This window comes from Triticum urartu, chromosome 7 (assembly GCF_003073215.2).
Source record: "Triticum urartu cultivar G1812 chromosome 7, Tu2.1, whole genome shotgun sequence".
NCBI lineage: Eukaryota > Viridiplantae > Streptophyta > Magnoliopsida > Poales > Poaceae > Triticum > Triticum urartu.
In genome coordinates, this window is record NC_053028.1 from 608,954,462 (window position 1) to 608,976,336 (window position 21,875).

The 21,875-nt window shown below is 48.1% G+C and overlaps 1 protein-coding gene, 1 long non-coding RNA gene and 1 pseudogene across 2 annotated transcripts; 1 reads left to right on the forward strand and 2 right to left on the reverse strand.

The window, feature by feature from the left end:
• The first annotated feature begins 8,264 nt into the window (after positions 1 to 8,264).
• Positions 8,265 to 8,840, forward strand: LOC125519165 (probable kinase CHARK). The gene has a single exon (XM_048684045.1). The coding sequence runs from the start codon at positions 8,265 to 8,267 to the stop codon at positions 8,838 to 8,840; it is 576 nt and encodes a 191-aa protein (XP_048540002.1).
• A 7,823-nt stretch (positions 8,841 to 16,663) lies between these two features.
• On the reverse strand, positions 16,664 to 18,575 carry LOC125523101. Its single transcript, XR_007290107.1, has 4 exons — positions 18,171 to 18,575; positions 17,828 to 18,089; positions 17,662 to 17,746; positions 16,664 to 16,928 (listed from the first exon to the last, which is right to left on the reverse strand). It is a non-coding gene; the product is annotated as an uncharacterized LOC125523101 (long non-coding RNA).
• A 754-nt stretch (positions 18,576 to 19,329) lies between these two features.
• Positions 19,330 to 21,192, reverse strand: LOC125522338 (annotated as a pseudogene).
• Positions 21,193 to 21,875: the final 683 nt, after the last annotated feature.

A 21,875-nucleotide genomic window follows, 5' to 3' on the forward strand; every position in this document is an offset into this window, starting at 1 on the left:
TTGTCGAGCTCATATCATTATGCACCAACGCCGTATGCTTGTCGACGTCTGATGCCCTCCCTAGCATGCGCCTGGGGTGGACGAAGGACTAAGGGAACATGTGCCGAGCAGCCTGCCATAGTTGTCCTCGTCTACGTATAGTATTGAATTTTTCTTCATCGCGGGAGGGCTTTTGGAGCCTGAAGGTTTTTGGGCGGCCCGGAGTGTTGTAAGGGTGGCAGTGGTCCGGATCGTCTGCAAAGTCCCCTGATTTGTCTCTGTTTTGCGAGAAACGGACGTCCGGACTGATCCGTGGACTGATGATGTACCGTGTAGGATGGCAAAATACGTCTGTGTTGTCCAGGCGATTGCGGCCCGGTGTTGGAGATGCCCTAAATTGCATGTAGATAATTGACTAGTACATCTTAACATGATTCGTCAGCGGAAACTTGTTTGCTGTGTCGATGTACTGAGCTATGTGAACAATAACCAGCAAAATGCAACATTTTTTTATAAAGTGTATATTTTATTTAATCCATAATAACGCATCAAGAGAATACAAACATAATAAATACACCCGGCCTCTACATAACTAGCATGCACACAGCCAACGCTAACACACACACAAAAAAAACCACCCCGTCAAAAAACAAAGTCATAGAAGACCGAAGCTATGCCTAGACGGAGAGAGAAAAAAAAAGAAAAAAAAAGAGCAAAGCAATCAAGACAACGATCGACAATATACAACAACGACCGTGAGGACCAACTACCCTTTGACACAAAAGGATTGCGTGAAAGGTTCTTCAAAAGCAATACTTCCAGAAAGGAAACGACGCGCAAGCGACACCATTGCCGGATCCAACCACTGAAGGCCAGGTCGTGGGTTTTCACCCAGAAGATCAAATCCAAGCAAACTCCAAACAATACCTTCAACAAGGTAATGACGCAACGACGCAGCCATTGCTAGGTATAACTAACTAGGGTCAAACCTCAAAGCTCGAGACTTGGTGCTCGAGAAGCACCACCAAATCGAAGTCATCCTATGTCATCTCCTTCACTTGCCACAATCCTAGTAGTAGCTTACACGCATTGTCCTGGATGGCAAAAAAGGCATAGAATTGAGGAATCTCATTGTTTGTCACGACAAAATCTTTGACGAGAAAGAAAGATCACGAGCATCGCCAAAATCCTGTGTTCAGGACGCTCTGGCATTCTCGGTCCATCCTCAAAAGTGGCAGCTAATGGTTGATCGGCATCAGACGACACCACCATGCACCGTCACTAGCTCCGTCGTCCTTACCTCTGCCAGCAGATCATCCTGAAGGGAGGACACGACCGCCACCGTCCACCGCCCATAGCCCTCTAACTATTGTCATCCAGTCGATGTCGCGTCCATGAGGAAACTAGCTACCCGCGGCGGACATCGCCAAACAACGTGTTGGCTAGATCCATGGCGCACCTGGACTCCCAATAAGAGAGGAGAACACATGAATATGGCCTTGGATGTTGCCTCTCCACCACTGCCATCGTCCCGGAGGCCGCGAGGAGGGTGGCGGCGGAATTTGCCACAGTGCCACCATCATATCCCGCCGCGCTCTGATGCTGAAGAGGCACCGCATGAGCAGCATCGGCCCCTGGCTTGAGAGGGGATTGGATCTTTTGCCCCACTTTATATGAAGTTTAATTATTTGTCCCAACACTGTCTCAGTGGCTAGTGGCCCGGCCCCGCACATCAATCTCGGGCCGGAGGGGGAAGGGGCAAATTATCAAAGTTAGCAATTCCCTATACTCTCCTCTGCTTGATGCATCCGTTGGTGAACGCAAGGTGCAGCCGGTGCATGGCAATCAGCAAGGAAAGAAGAAGGCGCACCGTCGACGTGCTGCCGCTTCAGTGCTCCGTCCAGTGCCCCAAGTCGCCGTCGAACGTTGCCAAACGCCGCCCTATCAGCCACATGAACGGATCCCCGCTGCCGCCGTCAGCCGCGCGGGCAAGCCCGGCGGCGGCGAGGCCCGGAAAAGCGGATCGAGGAAGCCGCCCGTGTCGCGCGAGACCGGGGCTGGTTAGCAAAATGCAACATAAATATCATTCTATCGTGTGCCTCGTTCATGTCATGTCTACAGTTATCAAACATCACCGCATCAACTCATCGGCAGCATAGGTCTCGAGAACCTCCACAGCTGCATAGTGAGCTGCAATCTTGAAACCTACCAAGGGCCCTTGCATGGTGGTGTTCACTTGTGCCCTTAATATAAACTTGAGAACTGCACATTTATGATGGAACTTATCCATATAGATTTGTCTCACAGAAATACATGCACAACTTGAGTCAGGATGGGTCCAAATCAGATTTATGCTGCTAATAAAGCAGTCTGACCTAGAACAAACTTTGAGAAGATGGTGAACTTTTCAAATTTGAAGAAAAATAAAATTTTCAGTGATTTTGGGGCATCTCCAACGCTATGCATCAAACGGACGCCCCCAAGTGTATGCGGACATTCTGCCTAGCGCCGGTCATTCAACACAATATCTCAAAAAGTTCCTCATTTCAAACACTTTAAACATGAAATTCAGAAAAAATTTAACCAAGTTCAATATATTACATGCAGTCCTAGGGACTGCTCCGCTTGGGGCGATGACATGTGGTTCAGCCATGGTGCCTCGTCCGTAGGGAGTGAGGAATATGTTGATCCTATGTGCTCGGAGGCTACTCTTCTGTCGCCACACCATGGAGGCTCCTCCTCATCTTCTGTGGTGAACTCCCTTGTACGTCTGATGCCGAGTCCAGAGGAGCCGCTCGGTTTCAACGCGCCTGGTGTTCTGGTTGAGCCTATGGATGAGGTGTGCAATGTTGTTGCGAAGGTGGCGGCGCAAACTAAAGCGGCACCACTATCTCTGGAGGATTTTCTTAGCAAGGTTACTTGTTCGCTCCCACAACCTCTGCTTGGGACCCCAGTGCCTTCGCATGGGGAGAAGAATGGCGGGCGACGGAGCGGGCGTCTGGATAAGAAGAACAAGGCGTGCAACATCCCGACATCCAAGCGTGCAGAGTATAGAATGTTGGACGCTTTTGATGAGTTGCCGGAGGTCAGCAAAGCAGAGGGGCCAGAGCAAAAGATGCAAGCATACCTGGACATGTACAAAAAACCGCTCTCACCGCAAGTGATCGAGGCGTTGAGCTCTTTGGCGAGAATCGCTGGGAAGTCAAAGTTGGACATGTCAGAATGTTTTCCACATGATAATGTTAGCACATGATTCTTTGAGGCCGAGTCAGAAGAGTCTTTCGGTATGGACAATTTCCCTTCGGCGAGTGGCAGTTATTTTGGTTGCACTTGAGCCTCGCCTAACTGCCTCACTTTAGCTAGATTTCAGTCAGCTGACTTTTAGGTTTGTTGTCAATCAATTTTCTGGTCATTGATTGTGCTTTAAGATTTGTGTAGTTTTTTCTTTTTTCTGTCATGTTTGCTGTTGTACTGGGCTGTTTGGATTAGACTGACCCCCTATTTTGGGCCAGTCAGTTTCCTTCTTGGGCTGGATTTTCATGTGTGCATACTTTTTTTCATGAGTTTGCTTTTATTTTTCTATTTTTCTGTTGAGTTTTGTTTTTTTCTTTACATGTATTTCCGGATGTTGAGTGTGTTTAAATGTATACATGTTCAAATTACATTAGAGTACGGAGACGTCACTCTTATATATTTATTCTATATATTATAAAAAGTGCATTTTTGTGCTAATTGTGTGGAAAATTTTGTTTTTTTAATTTTCTTTATTCTTTAAGGTAATAACAATGCTAATTTTTTGCTAATTAAATACAGTTTTCTATTATTATGTGTATGTATGCATGAAATTACTATACAATATTTGTGTATATTATACTAGACTGCAAAATGTTGCATTATTAACTGTGTATTCACTACATATTATAAAAAGTGCAATTTCACTGCAAAGTTATGTGCAAGTTTCATTGTATTTTCTTTCTTCTTAAGAGTAATACCAATGTCACTAATTTACTCTTTCTTATAAAAAATTATTTGTTTTATTATGTAGTTTTAATTCGTTTCCTGTTTTGAAGGACGATACCACTGCCACTAATTCATTCCTTGTTTAGATCTTTATTTTTATGTAAAATTCACTATTATATGTTTATTCTTACATAACTAAAAAACGTGTAATTTATGTTCAAATTGTATCATTATTATTTTTACTTTCTTTCTTCTTAAAGGGTGGTACCAATGCCACTATACTTGATTTCTTCTTAGAAAGTTTTGTTTTGATTTTTGTTTTTGTAAGTAAGTATACACGGAAGTATGATAACCCATGTATGTAAATTATAATAGAGAGCAAAAATTGCACTATATATGCTTGTTTATTGCATATTACAAAGTGCAATTTCAGGGCATACTTGTGTGCAAGTTATTTTTTAATTTTCTTTCTTCTTAAAGGGTTTCATTTTCCCCTAGAAAACTTCATTATTTTGCTTTTATTTTATTGTTTATATTTTCTTTCTTCTTAAAGGGTTTCATTCTTACACAGAAAAGTTCATTATTTAGTTTTAGTTTTAGTTTCAGTTTTTTTCTTCAAGGGTTTCATTATTCCATAGAAAACATCATTATTTTGTTTTTGTTTTTGTTTTTTATTTTCTTTCTTCTTAAAGGGTTTCATTCTTCCCTAGAAAATTTTATTATTTCATTTTTTATTTTCCTTCTTCTTAAACGGTTTCATTATTTTGTTTTTATAATATTTCATTAGTGACATTTACATTCATTTTATTTATTTTCAAGGGTAATACCAATTCCACTAATTCATCGCTTCTTGGGAAACTTCTATTTTGTGTAAATTCCACAATTATATGCTTATTCATGCATATTATAAAAGGCGCAATTTTTGCGTAAATTGTGTGCAAATTTTTACATTTGTTGTTTTAGATTATCTTTTATTTATAAAGGGTAATAAAAATGTCACTAATTCATTCTTCATTTTTTTGTTTATTTCACTTTCTTTCTTCTTAAAAGGCAGTAGCATTGTCACTTATTCATTCTTTCACATTTCATTATTTTGATTTAGTTTTAGTTTTTTATTTTCTTTCTTCTTCAATGGTAATAGCGCCACTAATTCATTCATGTTCAGAAAACTTCTTCTTTTTGGCAAACTTTTACTATTATATGCTTATTCTTGCAAATTATAAAAAAGTGCAATTTATGTGTAAATGATATGCAAATTTTGTCTTTACCGGACTAGTTTTATATATTTTGTTTTTTTCTGAAGGGTAATACCAATCCCACTCATTCATTTTTTTTGAATTTTTTTGTTGTGGGACAGAAATACTTTGTTTTGCCGCATTTGAACCACGGTCAAAAAAGAAGATTACCTCACGCTCTGACTCCCTCTCTTATTATATTTCTCTGCCATGCATGCATTCTCTCTTTATCATTTTTTTCACATGCAGGCGCACAAGACAGATATCTCTCAGTAGCTCTCTCTCTCTCTCTCAGAGACATGCATGCATGTCAGCACCGTTGTGGCCGGCCTTATTAGGCTTTTTTTTTTCTGCTGCTGCGCATGTTCACACCTACACAAAAAAGTGACTGACCGAATACAATTTTCAGTCGATTGACACCTAGCCGGTCCCTAACTGCCTTGTGTTTGGGTGCTTTGGTGTCTGGCTTTGATGATGTCCCTTGATGCTGCAGTTGTCTTGTCCCTGTCCCCAAGTTCTAGTGCCTTTTTTCTCGTTTTTTTCTTTCTTTTTGGGTTTTCATTCGGTTTTCCCTGATTAGCCAAGAATGTTAGGTTTTCGGGTCCGGTTTTCCTTATAAACTGGACCAACTCTCTTCTTCTCAATGAAATGCAGGAACCCCCTGCCCCTTTCGAGGTGTTCTCGAAAAAAAATATTACATGCAAACTAACGAAATTTAATGAGCCCGTGCGAAATTAAACTAAACTAAACAGTAGACAACAAACTTCGTAGGCATGGCCTCCAAGGCACCTCGGCCCGCCACCGTCCTCTGAGCCTAGATACCAGCTGCGTTGGACGTGGCCCACTCCGGACCACGTTCTTTCTTTCCTCCTTCTTCCTTTCATCATTTTAGTGGGCCGCAAACTAACTCCACCAATCACATGTATGTGTCCAAACAATTTGAGACGTGCGGCTGCATGTGCGGGCAAATAAGATTTCCTATTCGTGCATACCGTTCTGACATGTCCGCAGATATATGAGGGGTGAAATTAGCTCAATCTAATTAGGCCAACTCCAACGCATGACCCCATTTCGTCTGTGTGTGTTTGTTTGTGTCCAAACTAACAAAACAACGGCCCATCGGCATACCCATCTCATTTTTCCCTGTTTTGTGCATGTCTGGACCCATTTCCGGACCATAATTGCTCGTGATTTGGGTCCAAAGTGGACATAAAACAAACGTTTTCTGCACCCCGGTTGTCCGGCAGTTTCCGCTGCACTCCCCGCCTACCACACCTGTGTCATACGCCATACACCCACCCACCTCCCGCCTCTCTCTCAATGGTGTCCGGACCAACAATGACTACTTCATATTGAAGAATAATGGGTCCAAACCAGAGTTGCACAACTGCATTGATAATATTTGCGTATGGCACGACTACAAATTTGTGGGACGAGTACCTCCGTGTGTCCAAAACCATATGTCTCGAAGCCATGGAATCACATTTGTAGAAGTCGTGACAAGCAGTTTAAAATCAAAGCTCCAAAATGCATTGGAAGTATCATTTTCAGAGCATCGATTTTTGTTTTCGCCATGACTTCTATGATTTGTGATTTCATGATAAAACTTTGCAAGCTCCTCAAGCATTCCTTCATCTTTGCCACAAAATAAAAAAATGCTTATTTTGAATGGTTTGTACCTTAAAAAAACTGTTCACATCCGAGAGCATATGAGGACGTTGCACCATCAAAAGCATTAATCGCCGTAATCAAATGCGGGATTGTGGGACACGATGATACACACGGGAAATAATGCTGGTCGTAGTGGGGAGTATCATATAGTAGTATCATGCACATGATATTGGTGTATGATACTACTTCGGTAATGCATGACAATAAATAACGCAACCTAAGATACTAACTTATGGTACTACTTATGCATATGATATGATACTAGTATCATGCATTTTCTTTATGACTGTTAGAAGGAAGTATATATAGGAGTATAATAATCAACTTAAAGTAGAAGACAAGGCATGACCAAATTGTAAACAATTCTAATCTATCCATCCCCGCAGTCACAACGATAGCGATGTAGACGGTGAGACGGTGAAACATATAATTTACATTGTTGTACATCATAATTTGTTCTCCCATTAAAACGCACAGGCACATGTTGAAAATATAATTTACATTGTTGTGCACGATAATTTGTTCTCCCATTAAAACGCACACATGTGCTAGTCTTTTTCTTTAATTAAGTTGAGCAATGATCAATTTTTAGTGACTAAAACTTCTAGCACACAGTTGTACCATGTGTTTAATCCATTCTATCTATATTCTATTCTAACAGGTTGACCATGACCGAGGACCGAGTCTATTAACGCTCGTCCGGCTGTGGTATCCACGAAAAATCCACTCTCGTTTTAGATCTCACACAAGCGAGGAGCTCCTGCCTCCCTGCCCTGTTCCTGCTGTTCTGCTTCTACTTCGGTTCCACTTCATCAATCCATGCCCATTCCGCTGTCTCGCCGTCCTTTGATCTCGACTTCTCCCACCCCACCCCACCGCAATCCCAATCCTCATCTTGCCCGAGCCTGCATCCATCACTGCGAGTGCGAGTGCATACATGATCCATCACAGCACCGGCCGCCGGGTGTCGTACGCCAAGAGAGTGCCGCCATGGGAAAGCCCCACGGGCGAGATGGTAAGCTTCGCCACCAATTTCTCCTTTCAAATTATTCCGGGCCTGCACAGCCACAGCTCGTCGTGTGCCGGCGATGCGATGATGCCCTTCTGTTTCACTCCGACGACGCCCCATGGCCACGGGCAGAACCTCGGCTTCCTCCTGTCCCAAGAATTCCACCACGGAGGCACGGACTGGTGCTGGTATAGGGGCCACCGCCTTGCCTGCTTCAGCCCGGAGACTGAGGATCGCAGCAGCAAGCTCATCGCCATCGACGTGAGGTCTACGGAGGACACGGAGACGACTTGGCCGAGCAACCAAAGTGCAGGTACAAGATCGCGCTGGGGCTGGGCTCCGCGCTGCGGTACCTCCACACGGAGTGCGAGCAGCGCGTCGTGCACGGGGACATCAAGCCTGCAAACGTGATGCTCGACGCGTCGGGCGACGCCAAGCTCGGCGACTTCGGGCTGGCGAGGCTCGTCGACCACGGCGCCGAGCCGCGGACGACGCAGGTGGTGGCGGGCACCGTCGGGTACATCGACCCGGAGCTCGTCAACGGCCGCAGGCCGAGCGCCGAGTCCGACGTGTACAGCTTCGGCGTCGTGCTCCTGGAGATCGCCTGCGGCAGGCGGCCGACGTCGAGGGGGCCGGGTCAGGCCTCGGCGGCGCTGCTGGCGTCGGTGCGGGAGATGTACCGCCGGAACCAGATCCTTGACGCGGCAGACAGGAGGCTGGGCGGCGGGTTCGACAGGCCGCAGATGGAGCGTCTGCTCGTGACGGGGCTTTGGTGCGCGCACCACGATCCGATGCAGCGGCCGTCGGTGACGCAGGCTGTCGATGTGCTACGATCTGAGGACACGAAGCTGCCGGTGCTTGAAGCGGTGCGCGGTTCTGGGGAGGGCGAGATTCACTCCTTGGAGGGACATGCTTATGGTGATCTGCCCGCCGAGGACTCTTCTCGTTTGCATGAAACTGCGTACCCTACTTCTTCCGAGGACTGAGCTTATCTATTCCCGGCAGATATGTGAACATATTGAGCGGTGTATTTTCAGCGCCACGCATGTTGATTTTTTTTCATGGTAATACGTATTTCATTTATATCATAAAGATCATAGTACAAGCCACGTACATACCGACCTGACAAATCTGAAAAGACAGCAGAACGCTAGCCTTTGCACACAGGAATACCAGCCAAGAAGTAAAATTACAAACAAGACTGAAGAATCCTCTGAGCTTGACACCAACGTCCGTCACCTGCCTCTGGCACCACCATAGCAGCCATCAAAAGAGAAAATGACGGATCACCTCCACACCCGAGCTCGACGCGGCTATGCAGCTTTGCGGACCTCCAAGGTGGCTCGCCAATAAAGGCGAAACCATTGCCGTTAAACGAATCAGACCGGGGCAACACCCCGGAAACGCCATCGAACTCCAGATCTGGCACCCCAGCACAACTAAGACGTTGGTGGAGGAAACCATACCTGCCTTCCACGAACCACGAACCCAGATCCACCATCTTCCAGATGCCGTCGATGCAGACCACAATCTGCATCCGCTCCTGGACTACCTCCCAAGCTCCACGCCGACGCTGGAGCAAACGTCGTCGCAACGGCGGAGCCCGAGGACACAGGTCCACCACGAGGATGTCGCCGCCGCCACACCATCCTTGCTTGAACAGTCTGGTTTCCAAATCCACGCCAAAAGTGGATCGCCTCGTTGGGAAAGGATCTGAAGATTTATTAGTCGGCGCCGCCATCGCCACCGCCACCGCCGAAGCCATGACGATGAACAACCCAAAAACCTAAGAAACTAATGCCTAAAACAATCCACACGCGTGGATTCGGCGACTCCCCTCACCGCCGACGACCGAGGTCGTCCACGGAGGGGAGCCGCCGGAGGACGGCGGCGGAGAAAGACGCCCTGGCGGCGGGGGCGTGATCGCCTGTCTTTCTTCTCCTGGAAGAAAGAAAGCGGCACGAGCTCTACGTCCGCCACGCATGTTGATTGATTATAGTAGATACTAGCATACCCGCGCGGGCGGCATGCCGCGCCCCGTCGATACGTTGTGTTTATACATGTTATCTTGGTCTTTGCTGTATACAATGAATTTCACTTTGAAGTTAAATAACTATGTGGCTAAGGGCATCTCCAGCCGTTGGCCCCTCAGGAGGGGCAAAAAATCGCCCCTTGGAGGCGCACCGGCGCTAAACCGTGCACTGGGAGCGTGATGCCCCCCAGTCGCGGCCCCCACGGGTTTTTAAAAAGTTCGAAATCGGCGCAAACACGACGCAAACACGGGCTAGTTCGTTCAAATTTAAACATATTTTACAAAAAAAAGAAAAAACTACCGCGGGCTACCCCCGCCGTCCCCCTCGCCGCCCGCCCACGCGGTTCTACATGCCGAGGAGGTGTAGAACCGCGTGTAGTCACCGCCGCCGCCGTCGTCGTCGTCGTCGCCCCCGCCGACGCCTCCGCCGTCCCTGCTGCATCCCTCCCCCGGTTGGCGCGGCGGGTTGGACGGTCCGGGGGCGTCGTCGTCGTCGTCGTCGCTGTCGAGGACCACGACGCCGTGCTCGTCCTCGCGCCCACGCTTGCGGGCGGCGATCTCCCCCAGGGCCCGGCGCTGCCGGACCATCTCGTCGCGGAGGTAGTCGTCCCGCGCCCACCGCAGGGCGTCCTCGTCGGAGAAGCCGCGCCGGGCTATCTCCTCGTACTCCGCGGGGAGGCCGGGCTCCGGCTTGGGCTCGACGAGGACGAAGCGGCCGGTGGGGGAGGCGTTGTCGCCGATGCGGACGCCGGAGCTGCGGGTGCGCACGCAGACAGGCATGCCCTGGGGCTCCGGCTTGACGGGGCGGAGGTGGAGGCAGGGAGAGCCGCCGGACGAGGAGGAGGACCCCCCGGTCTCCATGCGCCTCGGGGTCCAGAAGCTTCCCCGGCGGCGTGAGAAGGACGGGGGAGCGGGGTACTCGAGGCGCGGCGTGTTGCCGCCCTCGATGTACTCGAGCAAGGCCTCCAACATGCGCCCGGGCACGCCCCACCACCGACGCCGTCCGGTGGCGTTGAGCCTGCCGGAGGGCACGAAGCCGTTGGTGGCCTCGAGCTGCCGGGCGTGACAGCGGCGGAAATAAGGCTCCCAGAGCGGGGAGTCGGGGACGTACCGTGGCCCCTCCCTCGCCTCACGCGGCAGGGACGAGCGGATGCGTGCGATCTCCGCACGCCGCGCCGCGCCGGTGGGTACCGGGGGCACCGGCACGCCGCCGGCGCTGATCCTCCACTCCCCAGGCACCCGCATGTCCGGCGGGACCGGGTACTCGGCCTCGAAAAGGAGGTGAGTCTCGTCCTCGTGAAGATGGCGGCGGCCGAAGCCGTTCGCCGCCGCGCTGTCGCCTGGGAAGCGCTCGGCCATGGGTGTGATGAACTGGAGACGGCGAGAGAGAGGAGAGAGAGGAACGACGACGGCGAGAGAGTGTGAGATCGCCGAGCTCGCTGGGGCGCGTCTTATATAGACCGAGGCGCCGCCCGTACGCGTGCCCGCCGTGTGTACACGTGGCGGGCGAGGGACGCGCGTCATCCGACCTTCACTGCGCCGCCCGTGAGGCATCAATGGCGCAGGCTGACCGGCGCGGCAGCGCGGCAGCTTTGGCATTGATTCGCCGCGGGAAACGAGGCGATGAGGACGACGAAGGGCCGAGAAGAGAGCCGTGTCGGCGCCGGGCGCCCCCCAGCGCGTCGGGTTCGGTCTGGGTCCGCCGGCGCTGTTTTCGGCCCAGGCCGGCGAAAATCGGCCTCCTGGGGACGTGACTGGGCCGATTTTTCGGCGCTGGCGCAAAAAAAACGCCTGGAAAGGCCTTCCTGGGGCGCGGCTGGAGATACCCTAAGGTTGTAGGCACAATAAAGGAAGTCATGCTTAGAAGCAACCAAAAATTAGACATTTATATTCATCATGTGTGGTACTCCCTCCGTCCGGAAATACTTGTCTAAGGAATGAATGTATTTAGATGTATTTTAGTTCTAGATACATCCATTTGTATCCAATTTTTACGACAAGTATTTCCGAACGGAAAAAGTACATATTAGGGAACATAAAGCACATACTGATACATTTCTAATAAGATTAAACACAGTACATTCACTTCTGGTCTACAATATTCTGGTGGAGCTCCCTGCCTAATTGGTTCGAAGTGGTAAAGGGCCTTTGTAAATTGTTGTTGAGACATCATGTGAATTTTTTTATGACTACTTTAAATTAAGTGCAGGTATTCCAAGGCAGCTTGGGCAACATCGCCTTGCTGGTGCATTTCGATGATCTTTTTTAGTGCAGACTGAGCAACATCAAGCCAAATTAGACAGCAAAAATAGTACTGCCAACATGCACCTCCTCTTGAGTAAAATTGACTAAGCTGAATGCTATGTCCTACCGATGGCAGTGCTAACATAAGCAAATGCTTCATGAAGCAAATATGGCATTTTAATAAGCTTGGTCAGTACTGCATGAAGGCTGACAACTAATATTTTACAATTGTTCCCTCCATTCAAACATAAACATTACTACCAATGACTGAAAATAAAATAGATGGCGGTGTCTCCTTTTCCCCATCCCCTCTCCACTGAGAGGTCAGCCACGATCATAGCTGATTCAAAGTGATGATATACATTTCCCATATGAACATGTTATGCGGAGAAGAAACTGCAGAAATTTCTCAAAAATGAAGGCGAATCCACATATGAATGTTACGCGGAGAAGAAACTGCAGAAATTTCTCAAAAATGAAAGCGAATCCACGTATGCTCTGTATTTATGCAGTGGTTTAGTGGTATGACTCTGCTTGAGAATGTGCATGCTGACGCAAACTATTATTTATGCATGCATCATGCCCAAATAGATCTCATTTTGCTAGCCTAACTAATCCATTCATGTTGCAAAAAGAAAAAAAAAAGGAAGAAAGAAAGTTCAAGAAGATGGATATGTTCACAACTGGATATAACAGGTTCAGCTTAAAATAAATAATAAAAAATGGTAAAACCCAAGTAGATAAAATAATCCACTGTTCTGTCTGTTGACATTGGTAACTTGCCATAATATGGAATCACTTCACAGTGCCACTCACCTACATCAAGTATAGTTTATAGCAAGCATGCAAGTATTGGCAGTGTTAGTTACAGAAAAGGATTGGGAGCAACACTATGCACCTTCAGTTTGAGAGCTTGTTCAAAAACCGTCGAAGGGAAGCTCTATTTCAGTACGGCCTCTTGGCCACTGCTCTTGGCCGTAACGTGGTCACCTATGTATGTATTGTTGAGAGGCATGTCCAGCAACATTGCTATGTCATCTGAAATAGAATAATTTACAAAATTATGTAGCAAGGGAGATACCTAATTACCTTTTCCTGATAACACAATCTTAATCAAGGTCAAAGAAAGAGAGAACATCCAATTATTAATCTTGATTGCACTTCATGTCAATTCATGTCTAGATTTACTCCATTGACATTAGACTTTAGAAGTGCAATTGTTAACCAAAGACTGACATTATAGCTTTATCAAGTTACTCATGATGGACACATACAGAGTCAGGCTATAGCGATTAATCAGGCGTGTAACTGAACCGAATTATAGCAAAACGAATTCGCGCGGTGGATCTTGTAGCGAAATTGTTCTCCGGCCTCTCCTTCGTCATGTTGCTCAACGTCTCTGCCAACAAACACATAGGAGAAATACCGCAGCACGGGTAGATCAACACGCTGCCGGGGAGCCAGTACGCCAACGACACTGACCTATGCTACGTATCGGTGCTGCCATGCAGCAAGCCAGCGACCGGCTGCCAAGAGCTAGCATGTCTGGCCTCTTGGACGCTGCTCCTGGCCGTGGTGGTCACCACCGGGCTAGCATTTGCTGCGTCGATCTGGGCGGATGCAGGGTGGAAGGCACGGATACTGAGCAACCTGCAGGACAACACCGACAAGGCAACGCACGGATACTTGATTACTGAGCGTCCGAGGCGACGCAGCCTACGGCGCCGGTTCCGGCGAGTGACAAGAACAGCATGGCCACGGCGGCTGATCGCGGGCACGGCTGGGCGGCGTGCTTTCCCGCGCCCGAGATGGTTGCGTACAGGCGGGCGCTACATGACGCGACTCCGGCGTCATGGAAACGACCAAGAGCCCTGGAATGGCGAGGCGGCGCATGAGCATGGGCACATATATAGTACCTCTGGCTCTGGTCGCCTCACGAACGACGAGGCTTGCAGTGTCACAGTTCCCTCCGTCCGCACTCAGGATCCACCCATCATCGAAGTGGGGGGCCATGGGGGGCGGTCGCAGCCAGCATGAAGGGGCCATAGGAGTCAAGGGCCATGGTGCTGACGCTTTTTTGTTACCGAAGCGTGAGGCGGAGGACGACACCCGACGGCCGTGCTGCAGGTCTTCGAAGCGTCCGCGGCGAAGATGACGCGCCACAACCTCTCGTCCGCACCGCCATGTCCCTGCACCCAGTCCTTCTGCTTCTACCGGCAGAAACCGAAGGGCCGGAGGTCATCAGGTTGTGTTCATGTGCTGCAAGCCTTCCGAAGATTGTCGACGCCGGTGGTGTCCGGCAACAACGGCCCGCTGGAACTCACGTGCCCACACACCATTGTCGCGTTCATGACCGCCGCCATAGTCTACAATTCTGCATGCACCTCCCTCCAGGCACCTTCCTGTGGGCGGCGCTGCCGCCGACGGCACGGACGTCGCCGGGGTTGCCGACCATGATCTTCCGGAGATCGTCGACCACCGTGAAGACCATGTCGGAGGTAGCGGCGATGGAGGCCGCCGTGTCCGCTAGGCACACTCCAGCGGCGATCAGGGCCTCTGCCCTAGCCGGCGTGCGCACATATGCCATCACCGTGTACCCGACGGCCTCGCTAGCTGAGACTCCGCGACACCTCTGATCGGTGAAGCAGGGATTGAAAGGGCCAAACAAGCTTCAGGTTAGGTGACGTGCTGTGTTAGGAATTATTTGAGTCGGTTCAGTATACGTACGAGGTTAGGTCGTATTAGGAAAGGTTTGTAAACCGGCGTTGTACCGGATCGCGTCGTGTTGGACCTGTGCCGTGTTGGACGTGATTTGTATCCCTATATAATGCAATGAAAAGGACCATGAAAAGCAGCTCGTATTGCTGCACCAAATTATCTTCTTTCTTGTTCGTAAGTTTAGGGTTTGCTTAGCTTGAAATTGAGTTCTTCAGATCAGATTTTTGCCCTGTGATCCATCATAGAGGAAAGAGGGTCAAGGTGAAGACGGCTAACTCGAGGTCGATCGCAGCAGCCGCGAGCTTGAAGCGCAGACGGGTTGGATGGGCTACCGCCACTCCACGGCGGACTGAGGAATGGCGATGCTGGGAGTTAACGGCAGGGCAGATTTTATAGGTTCACTAGTAGACTGCCCGTGCGTTGCCACGGGCTCTTGAAATATTTTGCAAGAGTTACAGGTTAACTTTTTAAGGTCTCGCCCCGCCGTAGATCCAGACCCCCGCCATTGATTCCACCCCGCCTAGGCCGTTGCCTGCCACCACGCTGCACCATCGTGTTCGCCTCCGCTCCGCTCCGGCCACCCTGACCCCGCCCGCCTCCTCTCCGGCCGCCTCCGCCTCCGGTCCATCCTACGCCCCGCGCCGCATGTCGCCGCCCCGCTCGGCCCCCGCCCGCTCCCCGAAGACGCCGAAGGGAAAGTCTGGTTTCTTCGGCATGAGGGCGAACCCTTCCGGGAACTTCGGACTGGAGTTCTCCGACGCCGGGCAGCGTTGGTGGCTCAGCACGTATCCCACCGCCGATGAGGCCGCTCGTGCCTACGACGTGGCGGTGTGGCGTGCCGGACGACCGAAGACAGGCCTAAACTTCCCGGAGGTCGAGTCCCAGGCGATGGCGGTGTGACTTGTGCTGCAGGGCATCCGGATGAAGGAGACGCCGGCTAAGAAGGCGAAGAAGAGACCGGCAGTTGTTGTCGCTCCCGGCGAGAGTGACGAGGTGGCAATGGCTTGGTTTGCGCGATTTGCAATTTTCTGCAAAGCCATCTCTAATGAAATGCTATTTGCTATATTTTTAAATAGGAAAATTATTCCGATCAGCCAGCCATAACTCAGCGGACCAATCTCTATTTGCTATAATTTTTAAATAGAAAAATTATTCCGATCAGCCAGCCATAACTCAACAAACCAATCCAAACCCATATTTTCTAAAGTAAATAAATTATTTCCCTTGATAGATCAAGATGCCAAAGTGTCGTTTGCCCGACTGCTATGTTCCTACACACGCAGAGCAAATTATTTTTCAAATCAAGGAATTAAGAAAAGGAATAATATCACGATGTTCGTGGCACTTGCCAGGTCTGCCATGCTACCATGGCATCGTCTTTTTAGTCTCTACCCACATGCCGAGTTGAGAAATAATATACCCACTGCTAATACACTCACGTACATAATGGCCCTTGGCTGATTGATTTGGCTGGCTGTTAACACAAGAACACAACACACAAAATCAGTCAATGGCCACACGTATGCATTGTTTACTTTATTCCAATTGTGATGCAATCGTGACACCTACTCGCCCGTCACGGTAATTTCCTACTCGCCGCTGGTGCCAACCGCTCGACCTCACCACCGCCGCTCACCACTCAGTCTCCACCGGCTGCCCATTGACTCTTGCACCACCCGCTCGCTTGCTCGGCCCAATGTTGTTGATTGGAATGTGGGACTAAAGGTAATCCATGGACAGGTTTTAGTTCTGCTTGGCATCAATCTTTGGTACTTGTGAATCCATCTAAGGCTCAAAAAAATCGACTCTCAGACAGAAAAGTGATCTAACTCTATTGATGAGCACAACAGTACATACCATCCCATCATGATGTTGCCATCGCTCACACTTGATGATTACATCTTGTTATTTCTAACATGTACACCATCGGGCGATTGCTTTATTAGAAATATATTTACACAATATGATCAGAGCAACATCAAGGAGTCGGATGCTGGTGCACAAATTCTCCTCAAATTCCACATGCAACCCTTGTAGAGAAGAACGGCATATTTTTCTTAGGTGATTTTTGACCGAGCTCCTATAGAAAAATTCAAAGAAATCATGAGGAGCATGGAGCCAAGCAAACTAATCAGAGTAAATCATGAGAGGAGAAGCCTCTCAACCTACCACAGGGAATCGAGTCAACATTAATTCGTGTAAGAATTAAACCATAATGTAGATCAACAACCCAATAGTTGATAAAATAACCCTGACACAACCCATTAATACAATATATGGTCACAGGAAGTAGATTGAGATTATGCAGATATCATGATCTACGAACCATATCTACGAATATTGATTGCAAAGTCACAAACAGAACCTCCTCACATCACAAAACAAATGTTTCATCAACAGAAACTCTAGCGAATGCCAATTGGATAAGTAAGATAAAGACATCGAAAAAAAGAAAAGATAATTCATTCTATTTTCTTACTTGACATCATAGAGAATGCAAGTCAAAGATATTGCGATACATCTTACCCTTCTATAAATTGACTGCAAGGCACAATCCCCAGCAAAATATACAGAATGAATTGCTCCTATGGTCCAAGTATTGCATAAATAGTTATATATAGACTATTCGACAGTGAGCATAAACATGGCATGCACTACCAAAATCCCTTTGCTATGGAGCTTAGTCTGCATGTCTATTCGTCTTTCCGTAAATCAGTTGTGGCCAAGATGTGCTGACAGCTCACCAGCCTCTTCCCGTTTACCAATAAAATCAAAGCAGCTCAAAGCAAAAAAAAGAACATAGATATATCTACCTGATGTAATTGCTTGTAACTCCAGAGTGTTGGTAGAGTCGAGAAGAGAACACCCAGCCAATGTTACAGCAAATCGATCTGCAGTCTTTTTTAGGGACGGCACCATCATTAGAGGTCCCAATTTTAAATCAATCTGCAAGAGATGGAGATGCGACTGGAAGCTTACGGATTTGATGCATCAGAACAGCCATGGCCCATGGGCAGAGGAGAAGTGCCGGCAGCTGGGGATCTGACGTGTCACAGACAACATGGGTAGAGGAGAGGCGGCGGCAGATCAAGCCTTGGGCGTGGCAGGCGGAAGCACACTCACCCCTACTGCACCCTTCTTACTTCCCCGTCCTTCTTCTCCTACCTCTCCTCCCTGGATCCTCCTCTGTCTCTCTTTTGTACAAGAAAAATCGAAGCCCCGCCATGACCTTGAGCTCCCCCTGCCAACCATAGAAATTAGATATTTCCTAATTGTTTGCATAACAAAAAACATACTGGCTCCAAGAGAATGAAAGACTAACCTATTGATGAGCACAACAGTACATACCATCCCATCATGATGTTGCCATCTATCACACTTGATGATTACATCTTGTTATTTCTAACATGTACACCATCGGGCGATTGCTTTATTACAAATATATTTACACAATATGATCAGAGCAACATCAAGGAGTCGGATGCTGGTGCACAGATTCTCCTCAAATTCCACAAGTTGTAATTGAAGAGAAAACTGAAAGAAAGCTATTAGTAATACCAATTTGACCAGACACACCACACCACTAATGATAAAATAAAAATTTAGAAGTTCCTAAAGAGACCTTATATATAAGAAGTGCAAGATACTGATGAAACTACCAAAGCCACCAGATCTTAGTACAGATTAGTTAAGTAGACACTACTATTTTGTAAGGATGAACTATATTATGGATTTTATTGGAACAAGAAAATATCCTATAATAGCATATTATACAAAGGCACATAAAACAATAAAGAGAAGTAAAAGTGGTAGCGATGAACTTATAATAATAATAATAATAATAATAATAATAATAATAATAGTAATAATAATAATAAATGGATAGCACATGACTCTTTTTATACGACTCATCAGCAGAAGCAGTGAGCCACGATGGAGTTTTCTTGGGGTCAGGCTTTCTGCACACTCAGGCTTTCTGCACACTGCCATATAGACCAAGTCAAACATGGGTGGGCGGCCAAGAATGTTGGGTTATAGTTTTACAGATAAAGAGAGGAGAAATCACTTTGGCCTATGAGCACATCATAAGAGAAGGCAACATCACACACACATAAGTACTTGTAACTGAATTTAAGGAGGGCACAATATGTTGACATAGGTGTGCCTACCAAAAAGAAATGTCTAAATGAAAAAAATCAATTGTTTAGTAATATAATACTACAATGATGGTGCAAACTAAAGTCTAAATCATCAATGGCAAATCCACGGCACACAAAAATTCTTCTCCATAATCGATTTGCTCTCTTCGTCCAAATGCCCAAACTCATAACATAGCAGAATAGCCTGAATGGAATAAACCATATCTGAACCATCATATGCAATACATGAACCATGATTGAACTTAATTGATGTTTTACTACCGAACATAGCAGATTAGTCTCTATGTGCATGTATTACTAATTTACAGCTGAGCAGCCACTCTAATGTAATGAACTTAAGAACTGTTGTTCCTCTTAAGCAACCCTGCAGTTTTCATGAAAACTTTGGCTGTAGTGGTCCTAAAATCACAGATACATGTACCTCTACATCCACTTGGAGCTTCTTTGCAGCTTCCTCTCTATGTTGCCGGACCAATCTGTAGATAAAAAGAATAAGGTAAATAATTGTTGTTTTGTTTGCCAATAATCAAACAATTATGATATAGTAAGAAAAAAGTTAGTGAGTATAGGAAGGACAAGTAGTTCTACTACACACAGATGATTAGGGGTCAGAGGGAATTCAAGATGAACCAAGACAAACTTCAAAATTCAGTCCTACAGTTGAACATCAAATTCAAAGCAAACGGGGAAGAATCAATGGGTTAGGGGTAAGGATGCAAGTGTGGTGTTTGCGTGTGTGGGGAGGGGGAGGGGGAGCCCACTAAGCCGCTGCGCTGTCCTGTGAAGAAAACCCGCAAAACGGCGTCGGCAACCACATCATGTCAAGCGGTCTCAAATAGTCCGACCGCTTTGTCCAGTAGACGTCGCACCGTCTCACGTATCCTGTGAAAGGGAGAAAACTCTCCTGAGAATTTGTCCTTCTCGACGCGATAGAGGTGCACGACTGTATTGTATAACAGGCTCATCCCACACAGTGTGCGCTCCTCAATTTGTGCCCCAGCAACAACACCAGGCATGCCACGGAGCTGATGATGACCCAGTTGGGATGACCCAGTTGGTCCGGCTGTGCGCATCAGCTGAGGGCGGGTGGTTGTGGTGGCGCACCCGGTGGCAAAGAGTGTGATGCGGCAATGAGTGTGCAGCGTGTCCACGGCGGGCGGCGAGGCGGCGCTGCTGGAGTAGGTGCTGGAGATTGTTCATGTGCGTGCAATAGGGAACCTGATCAGGACCTGAATAATATGGCAAAGGATACACTCTCGCCGGTGTGTGTGGTGCAAGTCAGCTTGTACCAATGCCTACCTGCTCTGTATTTAGCCATCCGTCACAGTTGCATAGCGCATCTTGTGTAGGTTAGCTATACTCCGTAGGACGACGAACACCCGCGTTAGCCAGTGCGGGCTGGTCGCTGCTCGCTCCACTTGCATCCAGAGTCAGGGGTAGGGATTGAAGGGAGAAACAGTTGGGAGAAAGCCACCGCCGCTGGCACCATCAGGAGGACGCGCAATCTCCGGGTGCGCACCACCATCAGGAAAAACGGGCCTCTACTCAGACCGGAGAGGGCAGGACCGCCGCGTGCAACTACTGGGAGGATGAACGAATCAATGTGGCAGCCATCGGTGACCGGCTCGTGGGGCGAACAAAGGACGGCATATCTACGTTGTGTGGGCTGCTACCACTCGTTGGCGGCGGAGAAGATCTACAGGGGCGAGGGGAGCGGGCCATCAAGTGGGGGCGAATCGAGATCTGAAGGGAGGGGTACTCACTGACATGGCCAGTGTCGCAAGATCGCCAAGACGGGGGCTGCCGAGTTCGATTGGCCGGAGTCTCGGGCTTGGGCTTTGGCGATGCCTTGGCGCGCCTCGGACGGACCCAGCTCATTCGAGACCGGTGCCCGGATCCGTCTGGTTGGTGCTTGCGCACGACGACCCTGACAGGATGATGACCAGAAACCGCCGCCACCACCACCATTCGTCGTGCGTATGACTGCCTGCTGCTGCCGCCGCCGCCACCGCTCCGACCTTGCAGGGCATGAAAACCCTTACGGGCAGTGCCTGCGCGGACGAAAATAAACCAACGAGAGAGACGGTGGTGGGATATGACGCGAAAAAAAACCGACGAAAATAAATCGAACGAAAATAAACCGGACGAAAATAAACCTGGAAGCGAGACTACCAACTGCTTCATTAGAAGTAGAGATATGGCGGTGAAGCTGTGGTTCAACCGTGCACGATATTTGCCTTCGAGACAGACGTGGGTAGATGGGGAGAAAAGTGCTAAAATATTTACAGCATCATACAACGTGGCAGCGCCAGGTATAACCAACAACACATGGAAGGGAAAAAAGCTGCACCTGCCCACACTAATCCGCGATGGCCGAGACAATTCTGGACATGCAAATGCAACCAATAGGCAGGCGCTGCATACACAAACTGCCAAAAATGCTAGTCAGCAAGATCCATTTGATCTATGTAGTCAAATCAGATACATGCACTCAAGCACAAACTCACAATACAACAAAAAGAATGTCTCAATCCCATGTAAAATCATTGGGCACACCCAAGATCCTACCCAGCCAGATCCCTCACTAAATAAGGTGTCGCCTCCCCACTGGCCCGATTTTTACTGATAGGAAAAGGTCAAGAAAACAAGGAAAAGGAAACCTGGCCAGGTTTAGTATATGTACTAGCTTATCACCGCGCGGCGGCACACCGCGCCCGTCGTTACCATACGGTTATATGGATTATGTTTCTTCTTTGTAATAAGTGTTGTTATTTTAGGATGCCAGATGATCGCATGAAAACTATGGATGTAGGGAAAAAAATGGGAGGATGACACATCTCTAGTAGGGATAATTTATTTTGCCGAAC

Excerpts from the sequence above, each read along its gene's own strand:
- LOC125519165 (XM_048684045.1), top strand. The coding sequence starts at position 8,265 with ATGCTCGACGCGTCGGGCGACGCCAAGCTCGGCGACTTCGGGCTGGCG.